Source organism: Mus musculus, chromosome 4 (assembly GCF_000001635.26).
Source record: "Mus musculus strain C57BL/6J chromosome 4, GRCm38.p6 C57BL/6J".
NCBI classification, from domain to species: Eukaryota; Metazoa; Chordata; class Mammalia; order Rodentia; family Muridae; genus Mus; species Mus musculus.
Genome location: NC_000070.6, coordinates 24,558,203 through 24,582,585, shown reverse-complemented (window position 1 = coordinate 24,582,585; position 24,383 = coordinate 24,558,203). Strand labels below are relative to the sequence as shown.

Here is a 24,383-nt window from a genome sequence, read left to right as displayed (position 1 = left end):
GGCTCTAGAGGCTGTCTGCTGAATCCCACGAGAACAAGAAGATACCTGAGCCCTCTGCTAAGGAGCAGTCAGTGTTCTCAGCTTTCACTTCCTCCTAAACACTAACCAGAGTTTACATTACATTGCTAACTTTCACAAAGTCATCTTGCCAAATAAGGCTTACTTAGGGAAAAGAAAAAGCCTTTGTTTTCTCCACAGGATACATTCTAAATACTTTACAGCAAGAAACTCTGAGTTTCTACTATTGATGAATACTGACATTAAGTATTTAACATTTTGTATCATTATTTTAACCTTTGTATAACTTAAATTCTCAGATCAGTAAAGTCCCTTTTAGATCAAAGACTACATTAGGTTTTTCAAATCCCTAAGGAGTACTAGATAATGCTATCTAGCATTTTGCAAAAACCTGTCATTGATTTATTGATAAAAAGAAAAAATTCATTTCGGTTGGATTAAATTAGAGGAGACCTAACTACTAGTGACCTTCCTTTGTGACCCCAAACAGTTGGTCAGGACTTACTCAACAGTTACATAAAATACTCAACAGCAATTCATATTTCTCATCTGCATATTATTTTGTTATTATTAGCTATCATTAGGGCTGACAGCTATCTCTAATTCTTCTACAACTGTATCTTAAATTACTGGAAATCAATGGAATTAACTGAGTTAACAATATAGAAATAACTTATTGGTTGAAATTATTTTCACACACTTAATATTGTATTTTCATGTAGTTAGTATCAACATGCTTGAAAGTAAACCTACATTTGCTATGAATAATGTACAAAACACAATAATCCCAACATCAACAGTCTCAGCTAGGATGCAATAAACACTACCACACACTACATTGCTTTAAAATTAAGGATCGAAACTATAATTTTAAATGGAAATTATTAGAAAGTAAAATCAAAAGAAACATTTGATTTTCAAGTCCTGATCCTACTATGAAATAGCTTCTGCTTGTATTTACAGAATTGTTGTGGGCCAGTAAATACTCAGCTGGACGACTGTAGACTCTATACTAGTTAGGATCTGAATTGGAACCCACCAACATTAACAATAAGACATTATTTCATTTCAGGTGGCCTTGAAGCAAAGCTTCCATGTACTCTTCCTTACTTTTATTATTCATTACATATGGATTTTCTGTCTTTAGAGTAAATCACACTATACCTGAGAGCAACACTTCCTTTACTCCAAAATTTTATAATAGCAGGCAACTAACGATATGACTTGTTAAGTTAAACAATTCATTTTATTGAAAAAAATTAATAATACTTCAAGGTTTTCTGAAAAAAAAATTGATCTGGAAGATTATACGAAGGAAAATACCTCCAGGAACTGAATAAGCGCTTGCTTGGGATCGTCTGGGCTGGGTAATTGCTCTATTTGAGCCTTTGAGAAGACACTCTTTACTTCTGAGAGTGTAAATAGTAATCTTGTCATTTCAGCCAGCTGTTCCATGTACTCTTTTTCTATTAAAATGAGACAATGAGCATACTTATTAATAAATATGCAATAGAATTTACAATCTTATGTAAGTTACACATATTCTAGTGTACATACATACATATGCTGGAATACATCCTTCAATTTTGAAAGTATGTTACAAAAACTCAAATTTTCACAAAATTAAAAATGAAATTAGACTTTTCATACTTATATTATCCTAACCTCAAAAATGTATTGAGGCATAAAAAACTATACAGGATATAGAAGTACAACCTTCTCAGGCCAGCCTCAGAGAAAACTTTTTGGTGTTGTTGTTGTTGTTTTTCCCGAGACAGGGTTTCTCTGTGTAGCCCTGGCTGTCCTGGAACTCACTATGTAAACCAGGCTGGCCTTGAACTCAGAAATCTGCCTGCCTCTGCCTCCCAAGTGCTGGGACTAAAGGCGTGCGCCACCACTGCCCAGCAAACCTCAGTGAAACTTACAAGAGGCTAGAAATAACAGCTTTTTAAAAAGTCATTACATATAAAACAGAACTGCATGGAAATTCTAAAATGCACAAATAATCTTCAGTGACTAATAGTAACACAGAAAAGTAAAATATTTTGTGAAGATGGGCAGCTCTCTCTAGCTGCATAGTCTTCTATCTTGGTGCTTAGTACGTTTCAGATTTCTCTTTCGTACAGGACCCCCTTCTCCAGAGGAAAAGCAGCCTGTCACCTGAGGAAGAAGTTTTGGTTCTTAGTGCTAAGGAAATGAATTCCTTTAGCTTTGTAGCAGGGCTATTTGCCATATGTAATAACAATAAAGTATCAATAAAAAGAAACAGGCTGCAGAAGTATATTTTATATATATTTATAGCTAATTTTAAGTATAGTTTGGATATTTGATATCTGCTTTCGTGCCTTGTATGAATGACACTTACCCACGGCCTGTTCAGGATTCACATCAATCAGCAAGTCAGGGTCAGAGAGGTGTTTTATGTGCATTTGCAAAACACAACGGACCCATGATCTTATAGTTAAGGACTGAGAAGACACGCAACTTGACTGAGAAAGTGCTTCATATACTGTGCTGCTAAAACAAATTGAGGAACATTAAAACCAAAGTGCAGTGGGATCCCCAGGGAACAGAGCTTGGAAAAACCACATTCAGGCAACTCCCTTGGCTTCCCTGACTTCAGATGAACTCAGTACTTCAGACATGCTGAAAATGGATGCTGCAGATGTACCCAACAAGATGTTAAACACCTTTGTTTTCATTTCTAATATTCTAATGTTTTTCCCCCTTTCTATTGTTAGTGTATTTATAGGCTTATGTCAAGAAAAAAAAATGTTGGCAAGGGGCTGGAGAGATGGCTCAGTGGTTAAGAGCGCCGACTGCTCTTTCGAAGGTCCCGAGTTCAAATCCCAGCAACCACATGGTGGCTCACAACCATCCGTAACGAAATCTGATGCCCTCTTCTGGAATATCTGAGGACAGCTACAGTGTACTTACATATAATAAATAAATAAATCTTTAAAAAAAATGTTGGCAAGAAGGCATAATAATATAATAGGTAAGCAATTAAACCCAAACAATAAAAACAAATAAAAAAATGGCAGTATCAATAGCATTTAGTAGACGAGGCTACTAAAAAAGCTGTTCAGGACAAATATCACTCTAGATATGTCTCTTGACTGACCAATCAATGGTGTTTTCATCCTTCCTTCTTCACTTTATAAGCACTTACTATCAAAGATTACCACACACAAAATTCCAATATACTATCTTCCAGGAAGTAAAAGAAACTTCCTTTTTCTTTTTCTTCACATACCTGCATTTTAATCTGTAAATATCATGATCTCACAAGTATCAAGTCTTTAAAGTTGTTATTAAGTCTAAATATTAAATAATATACCAGTGTTTTATTGATTCAGCAATGATATCTATATAATTTTTCTCCCTAGGGAATACAGCAAAGTCACTTTAAGATAATGAGGCAGGCTTACTGAGAGTATGAACCTGTAACAATTACATACATATATACATACATACATTCATACATACATACATACATCTATATGCTTGTGTGTATGTGTGTGTATGTAAACCAAACCACTAATTTAGGTTTCATACTCCCTGCTATTACTATTGTTAAAATGTCACCTGCCAAATGAGAGGATATATAATAAACATTTGTTTATATTAGAAAAACCCTTCCAGGGTACTTAAGCATACATACCTATTTTGTAGCAAATGACTTAAATATCTTGCTACAACTTGGGGCCAGATGATATCATCCCAACCAAAAAGCTGAATTATTGATATAACTGGCTGTGGCTGAAGATCTGGTGGTGCTGTGTTTGGCATGTCCACTGCCAGCAAAGTAAAATCTAGATTTAAAAAGAGAAAGTTCAGGTAAGACATTTTCAAACCCCACCTCTTCGCCTCTAATTACAAGGATTTAAAAATTCTCAAATAAAATGTAACATTCAAAAATGTAATTTGAGTTTAAACAACTAAATTCATGTTGTCAATGTAAACACCATTTAGAGCTTCAAAAAGGTTTAAAGGCATCCAGCTCAGTAATATGATTACAGATATGGCTCCTCCGAGTCAAGCCAGTGCATTTTATTAATATGCCTCTATAATTCAGAGACCTAGTCAGAAAGTGTTTCCTGCATCCAGTCTTCTTTGATTAAGTTAATTGACTTGCCACCCGCCACAGGCACTCATGCTCACCGCCGAGACCCACCATTCTCTTCAATTAAACAGTGATCTCCCATGATTAAAGACACCCACTTTCTTCAGAACCCATGATCCAGAAACCAGGTTAAGCAGCTATCACTTTCTAGACCCCCATCAGTTCAGTCTGTACCTAAGCTCCCACGTCAACTGTAGCACTGCCTCCTAGGAAGCTCTCTCATTCCCTTCTACCGACTTCACACACAAGGTAGGTTTACTTCTTGCTCTACATTGTTACTTCTAAACCATTCTCACTCTTTCCTCTCTAACAGATCTAGCTTTGAATCTCTATACAACATCAGACTATACCAGTCACATGCTCTTCTTGTTGTATACCCTCCAGTTGCCCACGTTCATATTATTCTTCAACAGCAATTTTGCCATGTTCTTAATTATTTGGAATTCCTTTATTCCAGTGACTATCCTCCCCCATATTTAAATACTTCCATGTTGATACCCAAAGTACTTGGCATTATCAATTATAACCTCTGTAAAACTTCACTTTAAGGACTCTATCTTGAAAAATTTGCTGTGTAAGCATGATAGCTTGAGCCCTAATCTTGAACACACACATGATCGCAGGGTACATATCTGTCATCCTGGTGTTGCTGTGTGGGTCCTTGGAACTCGCTGGCTGAGCAGCCAACAGTGCAGGAACATTCAAACCCCCACCCCATCCCCAAACACCATATACGCCCCCGCCCATCTCTTCGATCTGGTTGGAATAAAGACTCCCCACACACCTTCAATCCCTCTGGCTGGAATACAGACATGCCTTTAGTACCCATCTCTAGGGTAACATTAGTTTGTAGAAGGAAGCAGTCATGTTTGAAAGTGACTAATTAAGGGGTAGACAAAGTGACGAATCACAGAGACAGAATGAGTCAAAAATAAGATATGCCCAACTCTTAGGAGAACAGACAGGAAAAAGAGGTGACTTAAAAGAGTGGCAGAGGGAGAGAGAGTCAATCAGTTCCACTGAGTGGAGCTGATTATCAAAGAAAATACAACTTGAGACCTGTGACCTGTGATTCATGTAATGTATGTCAAATAGCCCAAAGAGTTGTTTGTGAGCTTTGAAACCTGGGGCTGAGAACATAGCAGAACAGGCCAGGACATGCACGGGCAGGCCCGTCGTTAAGACATTCCTGAGGCTGTTTTGCCATAAAGATAAAGAGAATGACACGTCTGGACTGGCCTGGTGCCTCCCTATCTCCCGCCCTTCTGACATGGGTTAAATGTTAACCAGATGCTCTGCTGTTACCTTGATCAGCATGTACAGTCTGCTGATGTTTAAATGGACCAATCATGTGAAACCACGCCAATTCCTCCCCCAGCCCCAGCCCCTTTTCTATAAAAACCCCTAGCTTTCGAGCCACGTGGCCAACAACCGTTGTTTCCTGTGTGAGATGCGTGTTGGTCTGGAACTCTGTCATTAAACTACCTCATGTGTTTGCATCAAGACGGTCTCTCGTGATTCTCCCCACTAGGTTCTTTCAAGTACAGAGTAGGTCAGATGAGTGGAGTTCAGAGGCAGTTTTGCCAAGTAATTCCAGGAGAAGCTGAGAGAAGCCAGTCAATCAGTCAGCTTGGAGAGGAGTTTGAGCCACAACAGCTGAGCTGAACCAGCCAGCCAGAGTTCAGAAAGAATTAGATGGGGTGACCTTATTCAGCAGTAAGTTATCTGGCAAATAAGGAGGATGGTGACCCTGTAGGAGGACCAGCAGTCACAATTAAGCTGGACCCCTGAGATCTCTCAGACACTGGACCACCAACCAGGCAGCATACACCAGTTGATGAGGCCCCCTACACACATACAGCAGAGGACTGCCAGGTCTGGTTTCAGTCAGAGAAGATGCACTTAACCCTCCGCAAGAGACTGAAGGCCCCAGGAAGTGGGGAGGTATGGTGGGATGGGGGTGGGGACATCCTCGGGGAGATGGGGGCTGGGGGAGGTTGGATTATGGGATGTGGAACAGAGGGTGGACTGGGGGAATAAAATCTGGACTATAAAATAAATAAATAATTAATTAAAAAATTTTTTTTCAAAAAAAATTTCCTTTTGCAGGTCCCTGTCCTTGTTTCCACAGCATCACACTTGGCTGGTTTGCATCTTATCTGCACTCCTCTACAGTGCCCTTCCTTGTTTCTCTTGAGCCACAAATATGCACAGAAATACACTGTGAACTGATCCACAGTGTTCTGTCTTCATCCATTCTTATATTAATAGCCATCTTAGCCAGTTTCTGGGCTTTAAAGACTATTTACCCATAGATAGATTACAAATAAACTGCCAGCTCAGAGCTCTTCTGGGAAGCCTGCTTATTATATCCAAGTCCTCATTTAGACTTCAATGAATACCTTAAAACAAACCCAAAACACTCTAAGAACTTAAGAATCTTCAATATTCTGTCATAGTCCCTTCCTAATCTTCTTATAAGCAAATTGCTAGTTACTCTAGACACCTTTCATGAATGAACTATTCTGGTCACATTACCTTATTTGCTTAGTACATATTGTTAGTTTTACCTTTTCTTCCTTTAGATCTGACCATTTCTGACTATCTACACTACAACTTTAGTCCAATTTGGTTTGAGTTGTTTGAATAATTTTCCAACTGCCCTATTTCCCTCTTTGCTTCCCTTTACCTCATCAGCAGAATGACTGCATTTCCTCTTCTGAAAAACCACCAATAACTTCTAATCTCCATCCACATCAACGTGGAAGTCTTTGCAGCTGCTCAGAGGGCAGACTTCTCATCACTTAAGCACATGTCGGCCTCTCACTCTTGCACTCCACCTCCGTCTGTCTCTTCCCTCTAGTTCCCTAAGTACTGCTGATGGTCTAGCAAAATTCTGGATAACAGAATAAATTTCAACTTACTAACAATATGTATTATCTCAGACACTACACTAGTTGGAAAGCATGACCTGCCACAGTCTTCTGTCCATATGTGTAGATAGTCTTATGTACTTTGTATAAAGTCTGAACTGCTCCAAGGTTCAACTTCTTATCAATTTTTTATCATTCATTCCTCCATTTTTAGCTCATCTTTCTTCATCCATCCCAGAATAAAATACTGATTTAGACCATAGGGAGCTTTGTCATTGTTGTTTGTTTAAAGCATTATAGTTAAATACATTAAAAAACCCTTTAAATAAACTCTCTTTACATACATGTAGTAACAATACAAATCTCTTGTCCATTCTAGAACTTTTTAACACATTATGACATAATAGCTCTTTGAAGAAAAGTATAATAACTTCTCAGGAAATTGCCAAAATGTACATATATCTAAAAATCTTGCCTAATTGTACATGATTCCATGAACACCTAACGACATGTCTTTGTGTCAATTTAGTTAATTTAAATAAAAATTGTAATTTAAAATAAAATCTAGGTGAAGTCAGAACACTAACATTCTAAGCATTCCATTCCATCCTGAGGGCTGGGGGGTTGTTGTTGTTTCTCTCTATACAAATTATCTTATATTTAGTTATCTCCTCATAAAGTATGAAAGCATACTACTTGAGCCAGATATAATCAAATGCTACCTTACTTTCCAAATAATTGTGAGAGCAAGAAAAGTTTGCGAACATTCAGTGTTATGTCTGAAAATTACCTTTTATTTTAAATAAATAATCATTTAATTTTTCAATGATTAAATACACAAGCCAAACACACCCAATTTAAGCATGTCATTTGTCCCATCATATGTCATAATGAGCATTATAAATCAAGAGACTGTAATCAAGAAGACAGAGGGAAATACTGACAAAAGTCTGCAGCAGGAGAAAGCAATGAGCAGTGAACAGTTAGTGCTGACCTGCAGCGGCATCTGCAAGCTGGGAGAGAGGCACAACTTGTGTCATTCTCTGACTCTTGAGAAAGGAAAAGAAATGCCTCCACAGTGCACCAGCGACGGCAGCCAGGGGGCGCTCTTTAGCCGATAATGAAGACTGCACAGTTAGGTCCACATTCTCTCTTTGAAGTTCCTGACACAATTGCTGATGAACACTCCTGAAAAGAAATAAAAATATATCTAACACTCAAGAAATGAAAACAGACTGTTTTTTAACACATTTTTTGTTTTTCACATTTATATCCTGTGAAAACCGAAGGAGCATTTATATAACTGAAACCTTTTTGCCAAGGCATAATATATTTCTTATTATTTGAAGGATGAATGAAGAAGGCATATCAAACACCATGAAGTTAATGTTAATTACTAATGTCAACCATTAATTATATGCCTTTTTAATAAGTCAGGTCTAAATGAGAAACAGGCAACTTCAGAATGAGGCTCTGCATTTTGCAATTCATGTATGTCAAGTGATTTTACTTAGAATCTAAGCATTAAAACAGTTTTTTAAACCATTTTCTCTTGAGGGTTTTTCAACAGAGATATATTGGGAAGAAGGTAAGAAGAACATTTGGTTCAGGTATGGTATATCCAATTGAACATTTTTTCTTGTGTAAAAAAGCAGAAGGCTTTGTGCTGGCATACAAAACTATGGGGTCTTGGCTACTAGACCTAGAACCTAGGGAATAATTTTCACAGACAATAAAATATTCTGTTCATTAACACAGCATAATTTAATGTGTCTTAAATTCCGATTTATCATTAACTACTTTTTGTTAACTCAAAATTTAAACATCTTTGAAACCTCAGAAACATAGGTGCATAAAATTGAGATTACCAGGCTATCTATGCAAAGAAAGAACTTCTCAATGATTGGGAAGAGAGGCATTTACAAAGCAATCCACTCAGAAACAAATAAAATGTCGTGTTAAATGTAGAGCATGGCTATTTTCTGTGTCTGATTCCATCAGTGCCACAGCAACCTGAAGAGCAGAAGCAACTGTGGATTCTCATCTTCTCTTTGCTCGCTGCAGTTATAGAGAAAGCAGAGATGCAAAACAAAACAAAACAAAACCAAAGAAGGCCCAAGGCTTCCTTTGTCAGAAATTGTTTTCAACTAAGGAGAGTAAGAGTACTTTACAATACAGTTAATTTTAAGGTAGCCTTCTTGATCTTTCAAGCAGTTTATTTAGGACATGTACCTAAAGTCAGTCTACAAAGTGGTTATAAGACTACATCTTGTCACATGACTATATACCAGGGAGTAAAAATTCAAAATATAAATTACATAATATTGGAACTTCTGTCCCTTTACATTGTATTTCTGCACATCATGGGACACCACTTAGTCTTACTAAAAGTATAGAAAAAGTGTACAAATGCCTTGGGAAAGAACAAAAAGCTATTCTCTTTTAATTTAAAAAAAATTACTAGATATTTTCTTTATTTACATTTCAAATGTTATTATCCCCTTTCCTAGTTTCCCCTCCGAAAATCCTCTATCACCTCCCCCTGCACCCCGACCCTCCCACTCCCATTTCTGGTCTTGGCATTCCCCTATACTGGGGCACAGAACCTTCACAGAAGTAAACTGTTCTCATTAAAACAAAACAAAACAAAACCCCAAAATTAAGTATCTGTTATGTTTTCCATATAAAAACATTCCCGAGATACTTTCAATTTACACTTGAAGCTAAAGACCAGTTTGGGTCCTGTAGCTTAGAATAAAGTGAATGAGGCACTAGAATTCTTTGGCAACTAACTGCCCCTGGTAACACAGAAAAGATCAGGCATACTTTTTTAAAAATTATTATTATTATTATTATTATTATTATTATTATTATTATTATTATTATTATAATATTAGGTATTTTCTTCATTTACATTTCCAATGCTATCCCAAAAGTCCCCCATACCCTCCCCCCACTCCCACTTCTTGGCCCTGGCATTCCCCTGTACTGAGGCATATAAAGTTTGCATGTCCAATGGGCCTCTCTTTCCACTGATGGCCGACTAGGCCATCTTTTGATACATATGTAGCTAGAGTCAAGAGCTCCGGGGTACTGGTTAGTTCATAATGTTGTTCCACCTATAGGGTTGCAGATCCCTTTAGCTCCTTGGGTACTTTCTCTAGCTCCTCCATTGGGGGCCCTGTGACCCATCCAATAGCTGACTGTGAGCATCCACTTCTGTGTTTGCTAGGCCCCGGCATAGTCTCACAAGAGACAGTATGCACTGAAGTCTAACCAAAATAATGACACCTTACCCTGGGTTTTAATAGTTTTTTTTTTTTTTTCTTTCAGGTATACTGATTTTAAAGAACAGTAAATAATGTATGATTCACTATTTCTATATAAGCCACTTTTTTACTCACTAAAACCTACTCCCTGTGAAGGAGTAACATTTCTGATCAGTTTCCATCTGCAAGCTTCCCACCTACGGTGCTTGCTGGGCACACCTGTATTCTCTGCAATGAGGAGGATGAAGCAGAGGGACCATGAGTTTGAAGCTATTCTGGCTATACTTCAATATCTTACCTCAAAACATGAGTGGATGAGCAGAGCCGTCTTCTAGCCCTCTCAAGTAACAAAACAAAAACTTCAAAGAGGATTAAAGAATTATATATAAGACCTAAAACAAACTACTAGAAGAAACAGTTCAGGACACTGAATAGTCAAGGAGCTTTTGGATAAGGCCCCACCCCTCCCAACATATAGTAATCCAAAAATAAGACAACTGGAATACTGAACTAAAATGCTAACTACTACAGAGGAAACAGTCAAGTTAAAGCAATTAGAATCAGAGAGAAAATATTTACAAACTACACATTTGAAAGGGGTTAGCATGCAATCCAAAAATCTCATTATTTACAAAACAAAAATCACTTAAAATATTTCAGACATGTCTCAAAAGACCACATACAAATAACTAACATGCATATGAAAAACACTCAATATCACTAGTCATCAGAGGAATAAAAACTAAATCCACAATGATATATTGTGAGATGACTTCATTCTAGTTAAGAATGGCTAGTATCAAGGAGGAATTGCAAGGGAGAAATATAAAATGGATTTGAAAACGCATAAGCATAGATGAAATTCTCAAACAAACGTCTTTTTTAATTTAAAGTTTTATTTGCAAGGCATCTCCTTTTGCTATTAACTTCTAAGACAGGGAAAGATATTATTGTAAGTCTGTACAGCAAAATTCAGTTTTGTTTGTTTTTCTACTGGACCCTTACATCTCCATGATAGACAGATATAAACTACTATTTATACGAAGAGTACATCCTAGTTTAAAAGGTGGTTCTAGGGTATTAAACAAAGGAAGGCAATGAGCACTGGTGATAATGTAGAAACATAGGAACCTTTTTACCCTGTTGGCAGGAGTGATTATAAATTAGTTCAGTCATTATGGAGGTCCTGAAAATATTAAAGCTGAAATGCTGTATGATCCAGCAATCCCACGCCTGGGCATGAATCCAAAGGAAATGAAGTCTGGATGTCAAAGAGACATCTGCACTCCCGTGTTTCCTGTAGCATCACTTATTATTCCCAAGAAATGGAAACAACCCTATTTGTCCACCAAGTGAAGAGTGGAAAGAGAAAATGGGACCTATATATATATGATAGAATATAACTCAGCCATAAAAGAATAAAGTTCTGGGTCTTTAAGATGGCTTGGTTGGTAAAATCCTTGCCCAGTGTCCCAGTTCCAATTGCTGTGATAAAACACAAGTTGGGAGGGAAAGTGTTTATTTGGCTTACACTTCCACATTGTAGTACATCATCAAAAGAAATCAGGACAGGAACTCAAACAGGGAAGGAACCCGGAGGCAGGAGCTGATACAGATGACATGGAGGAGTGCTGCTTACAGGCTTGCTTATCACAGCTTGTTCAGCCTCCTTCCTTATGGAACCCAAGACCAGGGATGGAACCACTTGTAATAGAGTGGACCCTCACCCACAAATCACTAATTAAGAAAATGTCCTACAATTGGATCTTATGGAGGAAATTTTCTCAATTGAGGTCCCCTCCTTCCAGATAACTCTAGCTTGTGTCATGTTGACATAAAACTAGTAGCACACCAAGCAAATTTGGGGAGCCAAGTTTGGAGCACTGTCCCCTACATAGAAGACCTGGGTGAAGGATCATGTGTCTATAATATTAGCACTGGGAAGGGTGAGACAGAAGGATCCTGGGACTTGTTGGCCAATCAGACTAGCTGAGTCAGCCACCTCTAAGTCAATGAGAGACCATGCCTTAACTAAAATGAAGAGCCACTGAAGATGCCTAACGCTGACCTCAAGCCTTCATACATGGATATTCATGTGTGCCCATCAACCTCTCTACTTCTTTCTTCCCTCAAAAATAATGAAATTTCAGACAAACAGAGAAGACATTAAGTGAAATAAACCAGGTACAGAAAGGCGAGTATAAATTCTGCTGTGCTATGCAATGTAAGATGAGTATACACAATAATTATGTACTGTATATTCCAAAAGTTAAGAGGCTTGTGACATAGCTCAGTGGCAGAGGATGTGCTTAGCATGCACGAGGCCCTGGTGTTAATCCCTACTAGGACCCCCACCCCCAAAATAAAAATCTATTCTAAGTTTGAAATACCTTGAACATTGTACCAAAGGAAAGGATAAATGTCTGAAGAGTGAGGTGTGCTTGAGCTGACTTGACCATTGCATAACATGTACATGCATAACAACATGTTACCTCACAAGATGTATAAACACCATGTTTTGACATGTCAACTAAATAAAGAAAATCTAAGACCCACGAGATGGCTCATCATAGGAGATGAAGCTGACAGCAGAAGAGTCAAACAATGCATCCAAAGTTCACAGGGTTAAGGACCCACCATTGAAGCCTAAACCTGACGCTGAAGAAAGATGCTTCCTTTACAACATACATGTTTTTAAATGACTAAACATTAATTGTTGTTGTTGTTTCATCTCATGTGGACTAAGGAAATTTCAGCAAAGAAGGAAAGATCTAGGAGAAACAAAGGTGGCCCTGAGCTTTGAAACAAATAGCAGAATTCCATATTAGCTAAGAATAGAAAAAGATGTACTCAAGGCAGTATTGAAAAGTACAACAGATATGACTCACCTTTTACCTCTGCAGCAAAAAATGATGACACAGCAGGAATATCTACTGGTTACCTCAGGGATATGACTCAGAGATCTGAATACATAATGGTAAACCACAAACCATTATGTAAATATCCAACGCTGCCAGGGTGTATTCCTTTCAAGGCAGAGTGAGCAGAGGAAAGACGGGGTCTAATTAAGGCTGAAACCCTGACCCCCAGCAAGCATGTCAGAGAGTGTGCACCTGAGTACTGCACAGAGAGAGCTGCATAGCCAGAACCTGCAAATGCTCCTACTCACAGCTCCAGTGGCCACATTTCCTAGCTCTGTTGCCTTCCAGGGCAATTAAGATTCGACCATAACGTCTCCATCCCCGAGGGAATCACAGTGACAAAGAGGAAACGGCAAGCATCGGACATTATGGAGGCTGAATCAAATGTCTGCATATAACCACCAGTTCAAAATACCTGTGCAGTCTCAGGTAATTTTTAAAATCAAAGTTTCTGGAATGGAAAACTAACTATCAAGGAGTAGTGACAGTGGAACATTGGAAAGTGCAGGCAGTAAAGGAAGCGCCATCTCTAGGCCCACTGTGAAGGGAAACACTGTAACTCCAGATGCCACAGGCATCTTCAGATACCTTCTGCCTTCCACCACCGTCAGGGGGAAAACAGGAAGGCATTTGCTGCCTAAAAGGTAAAACTAAAACAAAAAGATATAAATTTCCCCAACACTTGGAAATCTCTTTGAGTAAAGACAATTTTCATATAGGTTAAAATAGTTCTGATACACACATGTGGAAGTATAATAACCAGACCATCTTACATTATAAATAATAAAATACAGTATCACAGAAAATAAATTTGCCAAATGTCAAGTTACTCAAATTGCAGCTTTCATAGTAGAAATAATAGCAATACCTAGCATTTATTAGTGTTTACTATGAGCCTTGTATTATGTCAACTATGTTATAGACATTATTTTTCATCCTGTGAGGCAGAAACAGTTATTATTCAAATCTTATAAATGAAGAAATTGAGACAAAAAGAGAATGTGCTTGTAGCTAGTTGTGGCAGAGCCAGCAGAGCTGTGTGACCTTGGAAGAAATGACTTCCCAATTTCTGCTCTACTGAGTGAAAAACAGCAGTAACTAACGGTTTTTACAGCCACCTAACGAGAGTCTTGTAAGTCACGAGTCTTCAGAAGTCCATGATCACACTCAGACTCTTTCACATCCACTATTCACATTCAGTTCTGCTGTCTTGACTCGTTTCTCACACTAAAGGGATTTGCACATGTTGTTACTCAGTTCCCCTTCCCCCACCTTCCACGATCTGTTTTCTTGTTTTCATCTGTCTTGATTTCACATGTCCCACCACTCCCCAACCACCCCGGAGTAGCAGCAAACACAATTTGTGGCTCTTCTCTGCATTCTTCCCTGGTAACTTAGCAGGCCTGTGATAAACTGGTCACACAGTAGATTACTTTTTTGGTATGCATTGATTTCACAATTTAAAGAAATGTATTGTGTTTCACAATTTAAAGAAAAGAAAAACTTTTGATGAAGCTCCTACCACAGGACAAACATGACACAGTAATGTGATGGGTAGGAGTTGACAGGAATCTTCAAAGACTGAACGATTCTTTTAGCTCTATTCCAAACATGGTGACTTTAAAACTCTGCATTAGTGTAAAACAAACAAACAAACAAAAAACAACAAAACACTGTTTCAAATCACTGAGTAGAACTACTCCAAGTGTCCACCTGATTAGGTGCTGGTAAACAGAGAAGAATGAGGGTCCTTCAGATACCCTTGGATGCGCTTCTCAGTTCCATTTCTGTGAAATGAAACTATTAACTGCTTCACTATACAAAAATAACATACAACCCAAGTCCCAAACTTTTAAACCTGGAAGTAACCTTAAAAACTATCTAATACAGCAGTTCTCAATCTGTGGGCCATGGCCTCCCTAGGGGTAAGAGCATTGGAAAACACAGGTATTTATATTGCGATTCATAACAGTAGCAAAATTACAGCAGTAACAATGAAGATAATCTTATGGTTGGGGTCTCAGCAGTAGGAAAGTTGAGAACCACTATCTAATACAATCCTGTCTTTAAGATCTGGAAGTGGGGAGGAGAAAGCAGCCTCAAATGCCTCTAGGTAAACAGAAACTTTCACAGCCTCTGACAACGAGGTAACACAGTTTCAGTTCTGTTCAGAATTCCTGTGCAGGCCAGGCTATGACGTACAAGTGATAAACAAGAAACCAGTCTTACAAACCCAATCTTGGAGTACTTTACAGTACTCCATGGAGCACGGGTGGATGATGAGATCAAAGCAGAGCTATGACTGCTTTGAACAAACAGATTCTATTGAGAAGCAGTACCAGCGATAAAGTATACAGTGAGTGACATACAACAGATGACTTGGGGGAAATAAAGGGAGCTCTGTGGTATGTGAAGCAAAGTGTATAAACGAACACTTGTCTAGGAAGAAGAACAGATTATGACGTAGAACTTGGAACTCAGTTTTTCATCCATTACACAGAAATATAAAGTCCCACAATTATACACAGAGCTGGTAACCTATCAAATATGTGAAAACAGGTATGTAGCATGTAAGTCAAGACAGCTTGTAGTTCAGGTATAACTCTATTGCTTCAATTCCTAGTGAGTGTGATTTAGAGTCAGGAGAACATCACTGAAAAAGTACAGGTCTGGAGACAGACATGCCAGAATATAGCATTTCCTCATATAAGGAATATTTCCTCATTCCTTCTAATTATTAAATAAACCTTCCTTAAAAATTAAATTAACCACTCTCCTTTTCTTGTTGTTTCTTGGCCACAAAGTAAGCACAAACTTTGGGTGTGGTTAATTTTATTGACAAGTTCTTTATAAATGCTTAAATAACAAAAAACTGAGGAACTGTTATTATTAGCCAGCAAATTCCAGACGACTTATAATGTCTGTACTAGTCTTTGTCTAAGCAGTTCTCATTGCTCTTGCTGACCTTATTTTATATTGAGAACTCTAAGTACAGAAAAGCACAGACCAGACTATTCTGCACATGGGCAACAGAACCTGAACAGAATAGATTCCATGTTCCCAAATAAAAATCATTTTTCTGTGGTTTCTCAAATGCCGTTTTATGACTGAAAAAAATAATGCATATTTCTAGTGTTATAATACTGTATTTGTTTATATACAAAACTATTAAAAGCAGCTACAAAGTGGAATATGAGATGCAACATACCAAAATTTAAAATTAATGGGGATAATACACTATTTTATAAGGATATCAAAGGTTAAGGACGTGATCATTTAAGCTTTTGCTAGGGCCAGATGACTTAATCTGCAAGGATGGAAACAACAATGCAAGAAAGAACTAAGAGCCCAATGCCAATGAATCAAGCATGCTCGTGTTTCTATACTTGGATTCGTGGTTTCATTAAGTAGAGTTCATGACTGCTTGGCTCTGTTGCTTTAGCAGGAGGTGGAATATCACGTCATGGCAGGAACACAAGGCAGAGGAGGTCTGTTCTCATAGTGGTCAGAAGCGGAGAGAGACAGACCTCAACAGTACTGAATGATGAGGGCAAAAGCTCTAACTCTCAGTCTTTGGAGTATACTTCAAATGCAAACGTCAGCAAAGACTATGGTAATAGGCTCTAAGATTTCACGTAGCAATACTGGCTGAGTACTTAAAATGGATGTTTAACCATCCCCAGCTACTACTGGTATAAAAACATGAGACTGTTTCACCAAGGAGGTGGAAGGTGTTGGAGCCAGGTCTAAGGAAGAGGGCTGAATAAGGATCTTTACAATGCCAATAGGAACATATCCTTAAAAGGGATTAACAAGACCCTGTCCTTCCTTTTGTGCTTTTCAGCCACAAGGTGAGCAGTCTGGTTCCACTACAAGCTTTTGCCATAATGTATGTGATATGTTGTTCTGCCACAGGCCCCAAGCAATGAGGCCCTATGATTAGTGACTAGACCCTCCAAAGTGTAAGGCTTATAAGCATTTTTGTTCTTTTCACATTGATTATCACTGAAGTTTGTTACAGTAACTAAAGTTCACAAAGGGCTTAAGTTTACTATTTAGTTTTAAGTTATGCCTCAGTAGATGTTTGCAGGGTCCTAAAAGGTTGTATTTCCAACAGGCAGATGTTAGGTCACAGGCAACTCCTCTCTTTCTTCAATCTTTAAACTGGGAACAGTAAGAGTACCTTCAGGAATAAACTAGGTAATAAAGTCAAGCACCTACAGTCAGGCAGGCATTCACATGCACACACGTCTGTATGCATGTGCATGTGTGTGCACATCTGAGTAAACCTGGATTCTCTGAAACACAGTAATTCTTCCACTTATTGAGAAGGTTCTGTTTATTTACTACCTACCATAGATGAAGAAATGGCCATGCAGCTAATAGCCCCATAGATGATACTTAGTGACAAAGTCATTAATTCTCAACAGGTGGATTTCATTCCTCTACTGAATATGTGTATATAAAAACAAATTGTAATTTGTTCAACGATTTGTTTCACCAACTCACAAAACATACATGTAAGTCTGTTTTACAATTTACAGAAAGAAGACATGTATCATCTACTCAGATGAAAATGAAGAGAGAAGGAAGGTATATAAAATCTAATCAATTCCAATTCAAAAGAAATTGCAAATATTCTTAGAAGGCAGGATACAAAGCTAACGGGACAACGTTTGTGGCGTGTGGGTGTTTCTAGGGTGTTGAGAGAGGGTGACCCAAACTAATAGTCAACAATGATGAAAAAACACCTTTGGAAAGTTGACATTTAAATAGAGCACCCAAATGAATAAAGGGGACATGCCATGGACACACGGGGGAAGAGCACTGCAGAGAGAAAGACAGAAGCACTGAGGGTTTGTTGAGCCTTGCATGGACAGAGTCAGAAACAAGGGACCCTGTGGTTTGAAGTACAACACGAGACAGGACAGCAGATACTAGGTTGGAGATCATGTGAGGTCTTAAAAAAATGATGGTAAGAATCCTGTATAAACTCAAAAGTGCATGATAAGCCACAAACATAGAAGCGTAATTTATATCTTAAAAAAGAACATGTAAAACAGGGTTAGAGGGAAAATGACCATTCTGACTATTATAGTAATGTCCCATCATGTCAATCACTGTCTGCATTCAGAAAGAAAAAAAGAGCTATGTAAACACTTTAACTTTGTCTCGAGTACAAGAGTGAATTTAGACACCAGAACCATTCGTCCAGCAGCTAAGCTCACAGATACACTTCAGAATCTAGTTACATGAAACACTTTAGAGTGCTAGCCATCATACATAATGCTTGCATTCAAGAAATGTACACTTAAGATATATACAAAGGACTATGATCTTAAAAAAAATTAGGAGTGTAGTGACTGCTTCGTGGAGAGGAAATACCAGCACCATCATGAAAGTTGTAGTAACTGAAAAAAAATACTTCAGAAAAGTCCAAAAAATTGAAAAATATGAATAGGATATTAGCCCAGAAGCTTGGAAAACCCAAGATACAATTCGCAAAACACGTGAAACTCAAGAAGGAAGACCAAAGTGTGGATACTTCGATCCTTTGTAGAAGGGAGAATAAAATACCCATGGAAGGAGTTACAGAGACAAAGTCTGAAGCAGAGACTGAAGGAATGACCATCCAGAGACTGCCCTACTTGGGGATCCATCCCATAAACAACCACCAAAACCAGACACTATTGAGGATGCCAACAAGAGCTTGCTGACAGGAGCCTAAGAGCCTCAGCCTCCTGAGAGGCTCTGCCAGTGCCTGGAAAATACAGAAGTGGATGCTCAGAGCCATCCATTGGATGGAACACAGGGTCCCCAATGAAGGAGCCAGAGAAAGGATCCATGGAGCTGCAGGGGTTTGCAGCTCCATAGGAGGAACAACAATATGAACTAACCAGTATTTCCAGAGTTCCCTAGGACTAAACCACCAACCAAAGAAAACACATGGTGGGACATGTGGCTCTAGCTGCATATGTAGCAGAGGGTGGCCTAGACGGTCATCAATGGGAGGAGAGGCCCTTGGTCCTGTGAAGAATCCCCAGTATAGGGGAATGCCAGGGCCAGCAAGAGGGAGTAGGTGGCTTGGTAAGCAGGGGGAGGCGGAAGGGGATGGGAGGTTCTCAAGAGGGGAAACCAGGAAAGGGGATTGCATTTGAAATGTAAATAAAGAAAATATCTAATAAAAAAGAGAAAAATAGGAATAAAGCAAAGTGACATGAAACTGTATACTATTTAGGGCAGTGACTCTCAACTTTCCTAATGCTGTGACCCTTTAATACAGTTCTCCTCACATTGTGGTGACCCCAACCATAAAATTATTTCGTTAGTACTTCATAACTGTAATTTTGCTACTGTTATAGATTGTAATAAATATCTAATATACTGGATATCTGATAGGTGACCTCCAAAGGCATCAACGACCCACAGGTTGAGAACTATTGGTCTAGGGAATTACCAACAATTTGGTACTAACATGACAAGTGGCAGTGGCGAATGACAGAAATTTAAGTGGAATATTAATGGAATGCAGGGCAAACTCTGGCTGCTATGCACATCAGGCTGGGTTTGTCTGCTACCAGAATACTGTGCAGTTAACATTATAAAGACATAGGGTAATCAAATGATCCCTTTTATGAGTAATCCTACAATGAAGTCCATGTATCCTTGCTAAAATACAGTTGTCCCAATAATCTTTGAGATTTCAGAAGTTTGCGTTCTCAAAGCTGGAGTTAAGTAAACAAGTCATCAAGGTCAAAAAAAAAAAAAAATCAACCCAGACAAAACCACCTTACACAACTGATATCTCACTATAATGCAAGGATCTACTCATTTAGATAGCTTGCTAAATGCAAAGGCTAATTTTGCAATGCTAGTAGTGGGTGCTCTATACTATATGGTCTTGAGTAGAATGAATACATTTCTCTATTACTATCTTTCTGTTATTTTGTCTTTGTAGTAATAGCTTAACTTATAACAGAGTATGTAAACTCTGGATGTAACAAAGAAATGGAGAAAAGTGTTATATGACATTGTAAGGTTTCTGTTTTTATTTTACTTTAAGATGTATCAAGCAATTGTTATGAATTAAGGCAACAAGTGATCTTTAGATGAAGTTCTATGAAATAAATGTAAGAAACTCTTAAGGTCTATGACATTACATTATGACTTGTGGACTGCTAAAGGGAACCCCCAAAACAACCATTACTAGACCATGACAACTCATTTCTAAATGCTTCAAACTAGTTTTGCTCAGTTAGGGGTTCAGTTTCTATGAACTCATTCTCCAAACTTAATAGCAAGGTAATGGATGAAAATAACAAGAGTATAAGACAACGGCCTTCTAGATGAGAGGTCACTTTTCAGGTTCATCTGCGTCTAGAATACAACAGTACTTAGATCACCAGTGAACAACATACATCTTTGTTCTTGTGGGTTGAGGGTAGTCATAAGTAAGACCGTTTTTGTAAAACAATATTTACTATTATTATTGTTTACGTCCGGGATGTGCTGTGGGCAAACATGCTATAAGAGGACAACTGCAGAGACCTCTGAACAACTTTGTGGAGTTGGTTCTCACCCACCTTTATGTGGGTTCTAGAATCAAAATCTGGCCACCAGGCTTGTGTGCCTAGCTATCTCACTTGCCCTTTGTGAAGAATATGAAAATAAAATGCATTCATCTTTAATAATACATCTAAAATGTAAAGGGGGAGGAACTTCCAGAAGTTTAATGACCTGTAGAATTTTGTGCAGAGAATAAATGCACTGCCTATACAGAAGCTAAGGAAATGGAAGATGCTGAGCTGACTAAGGTTGTTGTTCCAGTCTTAAGTCAGGATAAAGAGTATGGAAAGCAGCTGTAGAAAATGAAGCACTCAATTCTTTTTGATCATGTGATCACTGGTGATTTGAATGAAGTCATCTCAGGAACCAAATTAGGTAAATATCCCTTCTGGCCTCACCAGCCAATTGAGAATTTAAAATTGAGTTCAGGGGGAGGCTTTGGACAGACCAGCTGTCTTATAAAAAATAATGGTAGAGTGCTTTGTTACCCTCTAATGACATATGGGATCATTCCACTATATCTTTAGCTGACATTCCCTGATGAGGGAACATGGTTTGTTTAATAAAAATTCAGGAGTCATTTTTTAAATTTATTAAATGTACTCAAATAACTTTGGTCACCTATTATACAAATAAACTAAGACTAAATTCTGTTTCTAAGACTTTTCCTAATTGGTGGGAATATATTTCAAAAAAGGAAAGGGTCTAATGGTAATGCCGACTAATTCTTAACTACATCAACTAAAGTGGCCCTATCGCAGTAAAATTTGATCTATAATTTATCTTAATGGATTGGCTGTATCAATAAATATTGAAAATGTCCGGTCTCTTTTTCCTCCCTCCATTTAAATCAAATCCAATTCCATGTCAACAGATTGTATGGATGTATAATTACAATATCTAATGCAACTGGGAAAGCAGTGTCCTTTGATAAATAATTTTCTAAAACCTCTAAAACATTCTGCATCCTCAGTACTTCTCTCAGATTCAAGAAAACCAGTAAATTATAGGAGACACTATTGGCCACTGCCAATTGTTAATGGATTTAAAAAACCCGATCATCAGATCCAACAGTGACAAGTAGTTTGGATTACAAGTCAGCCAAGAAGGAGTCAAAAAGAACATAGTGATGCTTCAGAAAGGTTTTGTATCAAAAGTGTAAGCAAATTCTAGTGGAAATAACAATAACGTCCCCAGTATGATAGAATGTCCAACTAGGGCATATAAATAAGCTTTACCCATCTACACTCCCTTGAGATTATGACATTTTATATGTGCATAATCATATATAGCTCTTGTCCCTCTTCTACCTTCTAAGCACGAAGCAAATAATTTCTCATAATTTACCAATCCAATTTCTCTTCTCCCTTGATTTTACATCTCTTCTAGAGTACCTACTATTCCCCAAAACCCATCTATAGCTTTAATATACAAAATACAGCAATTTAAAGTGAACTTTAATTCTAAGCAGAGAAAGATATGAAAAATCAAATGTATAAACTTAATCATCAAAAAAGCAGCTCAAATTGACTTAGAATGAGATTATATTTAATTGTAAAGAAACTTAACAATTTTAAGTTACTGTCATTCAAGACACTTAGTAACACAAACAGTCCTCTAAAGAGATGCACTCTTTACTTTTACTGCAGTCCTTTACAAGAAAGAAAAGGATGGGGAGAAAGCTTTCCTAAAAGATTAGCCATTAAGTCAATGTGCTGTGAGGTTTATTATAAAGCTCTAGGATTAGGGTGGAGAGCCTCAAAGACTTTTATTATATCACTAATTTCCTTTTATAATTCTTTAGCAAATGAACCTTTTAACTGGTTCTGCACGCTTAGGGCTTGAGATATGCTATTTGTGCATAGCAGAGGCCATCTGTATGGAACCAATGAAAACATGAGTCTATAATTTTAAAGCACCCATTTCATGATACAAGCAAGCAAACAAACAAAACCATGTACATACTGAGGAAAGAACTACTGAAGTGGCCAGGCCTAGGGGCACACACCTTTAATCCCAGTACTGAGGAGGCAGAGGCAAGTGGATCTTTGAGTTCAAGGCTAACCTGGTCTACAGGGTGAGTTCTAGGACAGCCAGGGCTACTCAGAGAAACACTGTCTCAAAAAAACAAAACAAAACAAAACAAAACAAAACAAAAGAAAAGTAAAAGATTTGTGGTGAATGGAACCAACTAGAATATCACCAATTAATTGAGCATGAACGCATAACACTTTAAGAGAAGATTCTCAGGCAAACAGATGGAACTGGAAAAGTATGTGGACTTTATCAGCATCCTGTAAATATCACCTAAAAATATAAAATTTTAATTTATCTGCAAACTTTTGTCCCTTTTTAAGGATTAAGGTTCATGAAATTTCATGAACAAAGTGAAAATACTTGGCAATATATTTTTCTTTTCCAGAGACAAAGTTTTTCTATTTGTAACAGAGACCTCACTGTTCTGGGACTCACTCTGTAGACCAGGCTGGCCTCAAACTCAAAGACCCATCTGCCTCTGGCTACCAAGTGCTGGGATTAAGGCCGTACACCACCACGTTGGTTCACAATACATTTTTAAAAGGTGTCCATTATTACAATTCCAGTAGGACACCCCACCTTCCAAATTTACTCTTATGAGAGCAAACTGTTTACAGTGAGTTGCTGTTCACCACTTTGATAAAGCTTAGAATATTCGGAGGAAAGTTCAGTAAACATAGAAAGAAAAGGTAATAAATGATAATGCTACTTGCACTGCTTATAATTATTCTGAAAGGAAAAGTCTTAATTATGTAGATAACAAGACAATAATATCATATTTTCAAAGGCCATCCTTTGGCGAAAAATCAGCAGTTGCCTTTGTGAAAAAAGCAAATATTGAATTAACAGTTTGTTCTCGTAATTCATTGTCTTGCAGAACACGAGGTTATATTAGGCTCCCATCACCCCTACTTTCAGCCTTCCTGGTATCTGGTAATAGAGACAGTGGAGCTAATTTTCTGTCGTTCTAGAAGAACTACTGGACTGCTAAACTTTTATCATCATCACCTCTGAAACACAGTAAAAATCCCTGTGAGAACCAATGGTTTATTAGATGGACCTCAGCACCACCAATGTCAACCCTGCCTGCTTGTATTAACAGGAAAATGTTTTACGAGTTCCACCACTCGGCATCAATTTAACTCTAGCACCAGCTATGCTATAAACTGTGAGTGTAATTTATATGGTGACCCATGTGCAGAAGAAGCAATATCTAGGAGAAACTTCTCACAGCCTGACAAAATGCTTTGATTTGCGCCATTCAGCGGATTGAGCACAAAGTGTAAGCAATCCCCACCAACAGCTTTTATCTCCAAATGTGCTAAGCATTTATTACTGAATGAGTGCCACCTCTTGCTTTAGAGCCTGGCTCGATAGAACAGAAATGATTGGATAAATATTACATTTCAACTGGTACACATCTTGCCCATTAGGTTAAATATTGGACAAACTATGTGTTTAAGATAAGTACGGGTCTAAGCTGATTCCATCACATAGTACATTTTGAAAGTCTCCAAATGTTTCCATAGTAACATTTTTTCACGTACCTGTAGCTGAGGATACATGTTCCTCA

General features: G+C 38.0%; 1 protein-coding gene across 6 annotated transcripts in view; it reads right to left on the bottom strand.

Annotated features, from left to right (window-relative positions):
- Mms22l (MMS22-like, DNA repair protein) overlaps positions 1–24,383 on the bottom strand; it is a 106,500-nt gene that overhangs the window by 20,365 nt on the left and 61,752 nt on the right. For 4 of the 6 annotated variants that reach the window (NR_149739.1, XR_003954899.1, XM_006537730.4 and 1 more), the window contains 4 exons: positions 8,012–8,205; positions 3,683–3,833; positions 2,384–2,535; positions 1,342–1,484 (listed from right to left, as the gene is read on the bottom strand). Coding sequence is in view for 3 of the 6 variants with exons in the window: in XM_006537730.4 (XP_006537793.1) it covers positions 1,342–1,484; positions 2,384–2,535; positions 3,683–3,833; positions 8,012–8,205 (640 nt within the window). In the remaining 3 variants the exon portion in view is untranslated. The remainder of the gene's footprint in view (positions 1–1,341; positions 1,485–2,383; positions 2,536–3,682; positions 3,834–8,011; positions 8,206–24,383) is intronic. The other 2 variants (XR_003954900.1, NM_199467.3) reach the window with 1 other exon arrangement.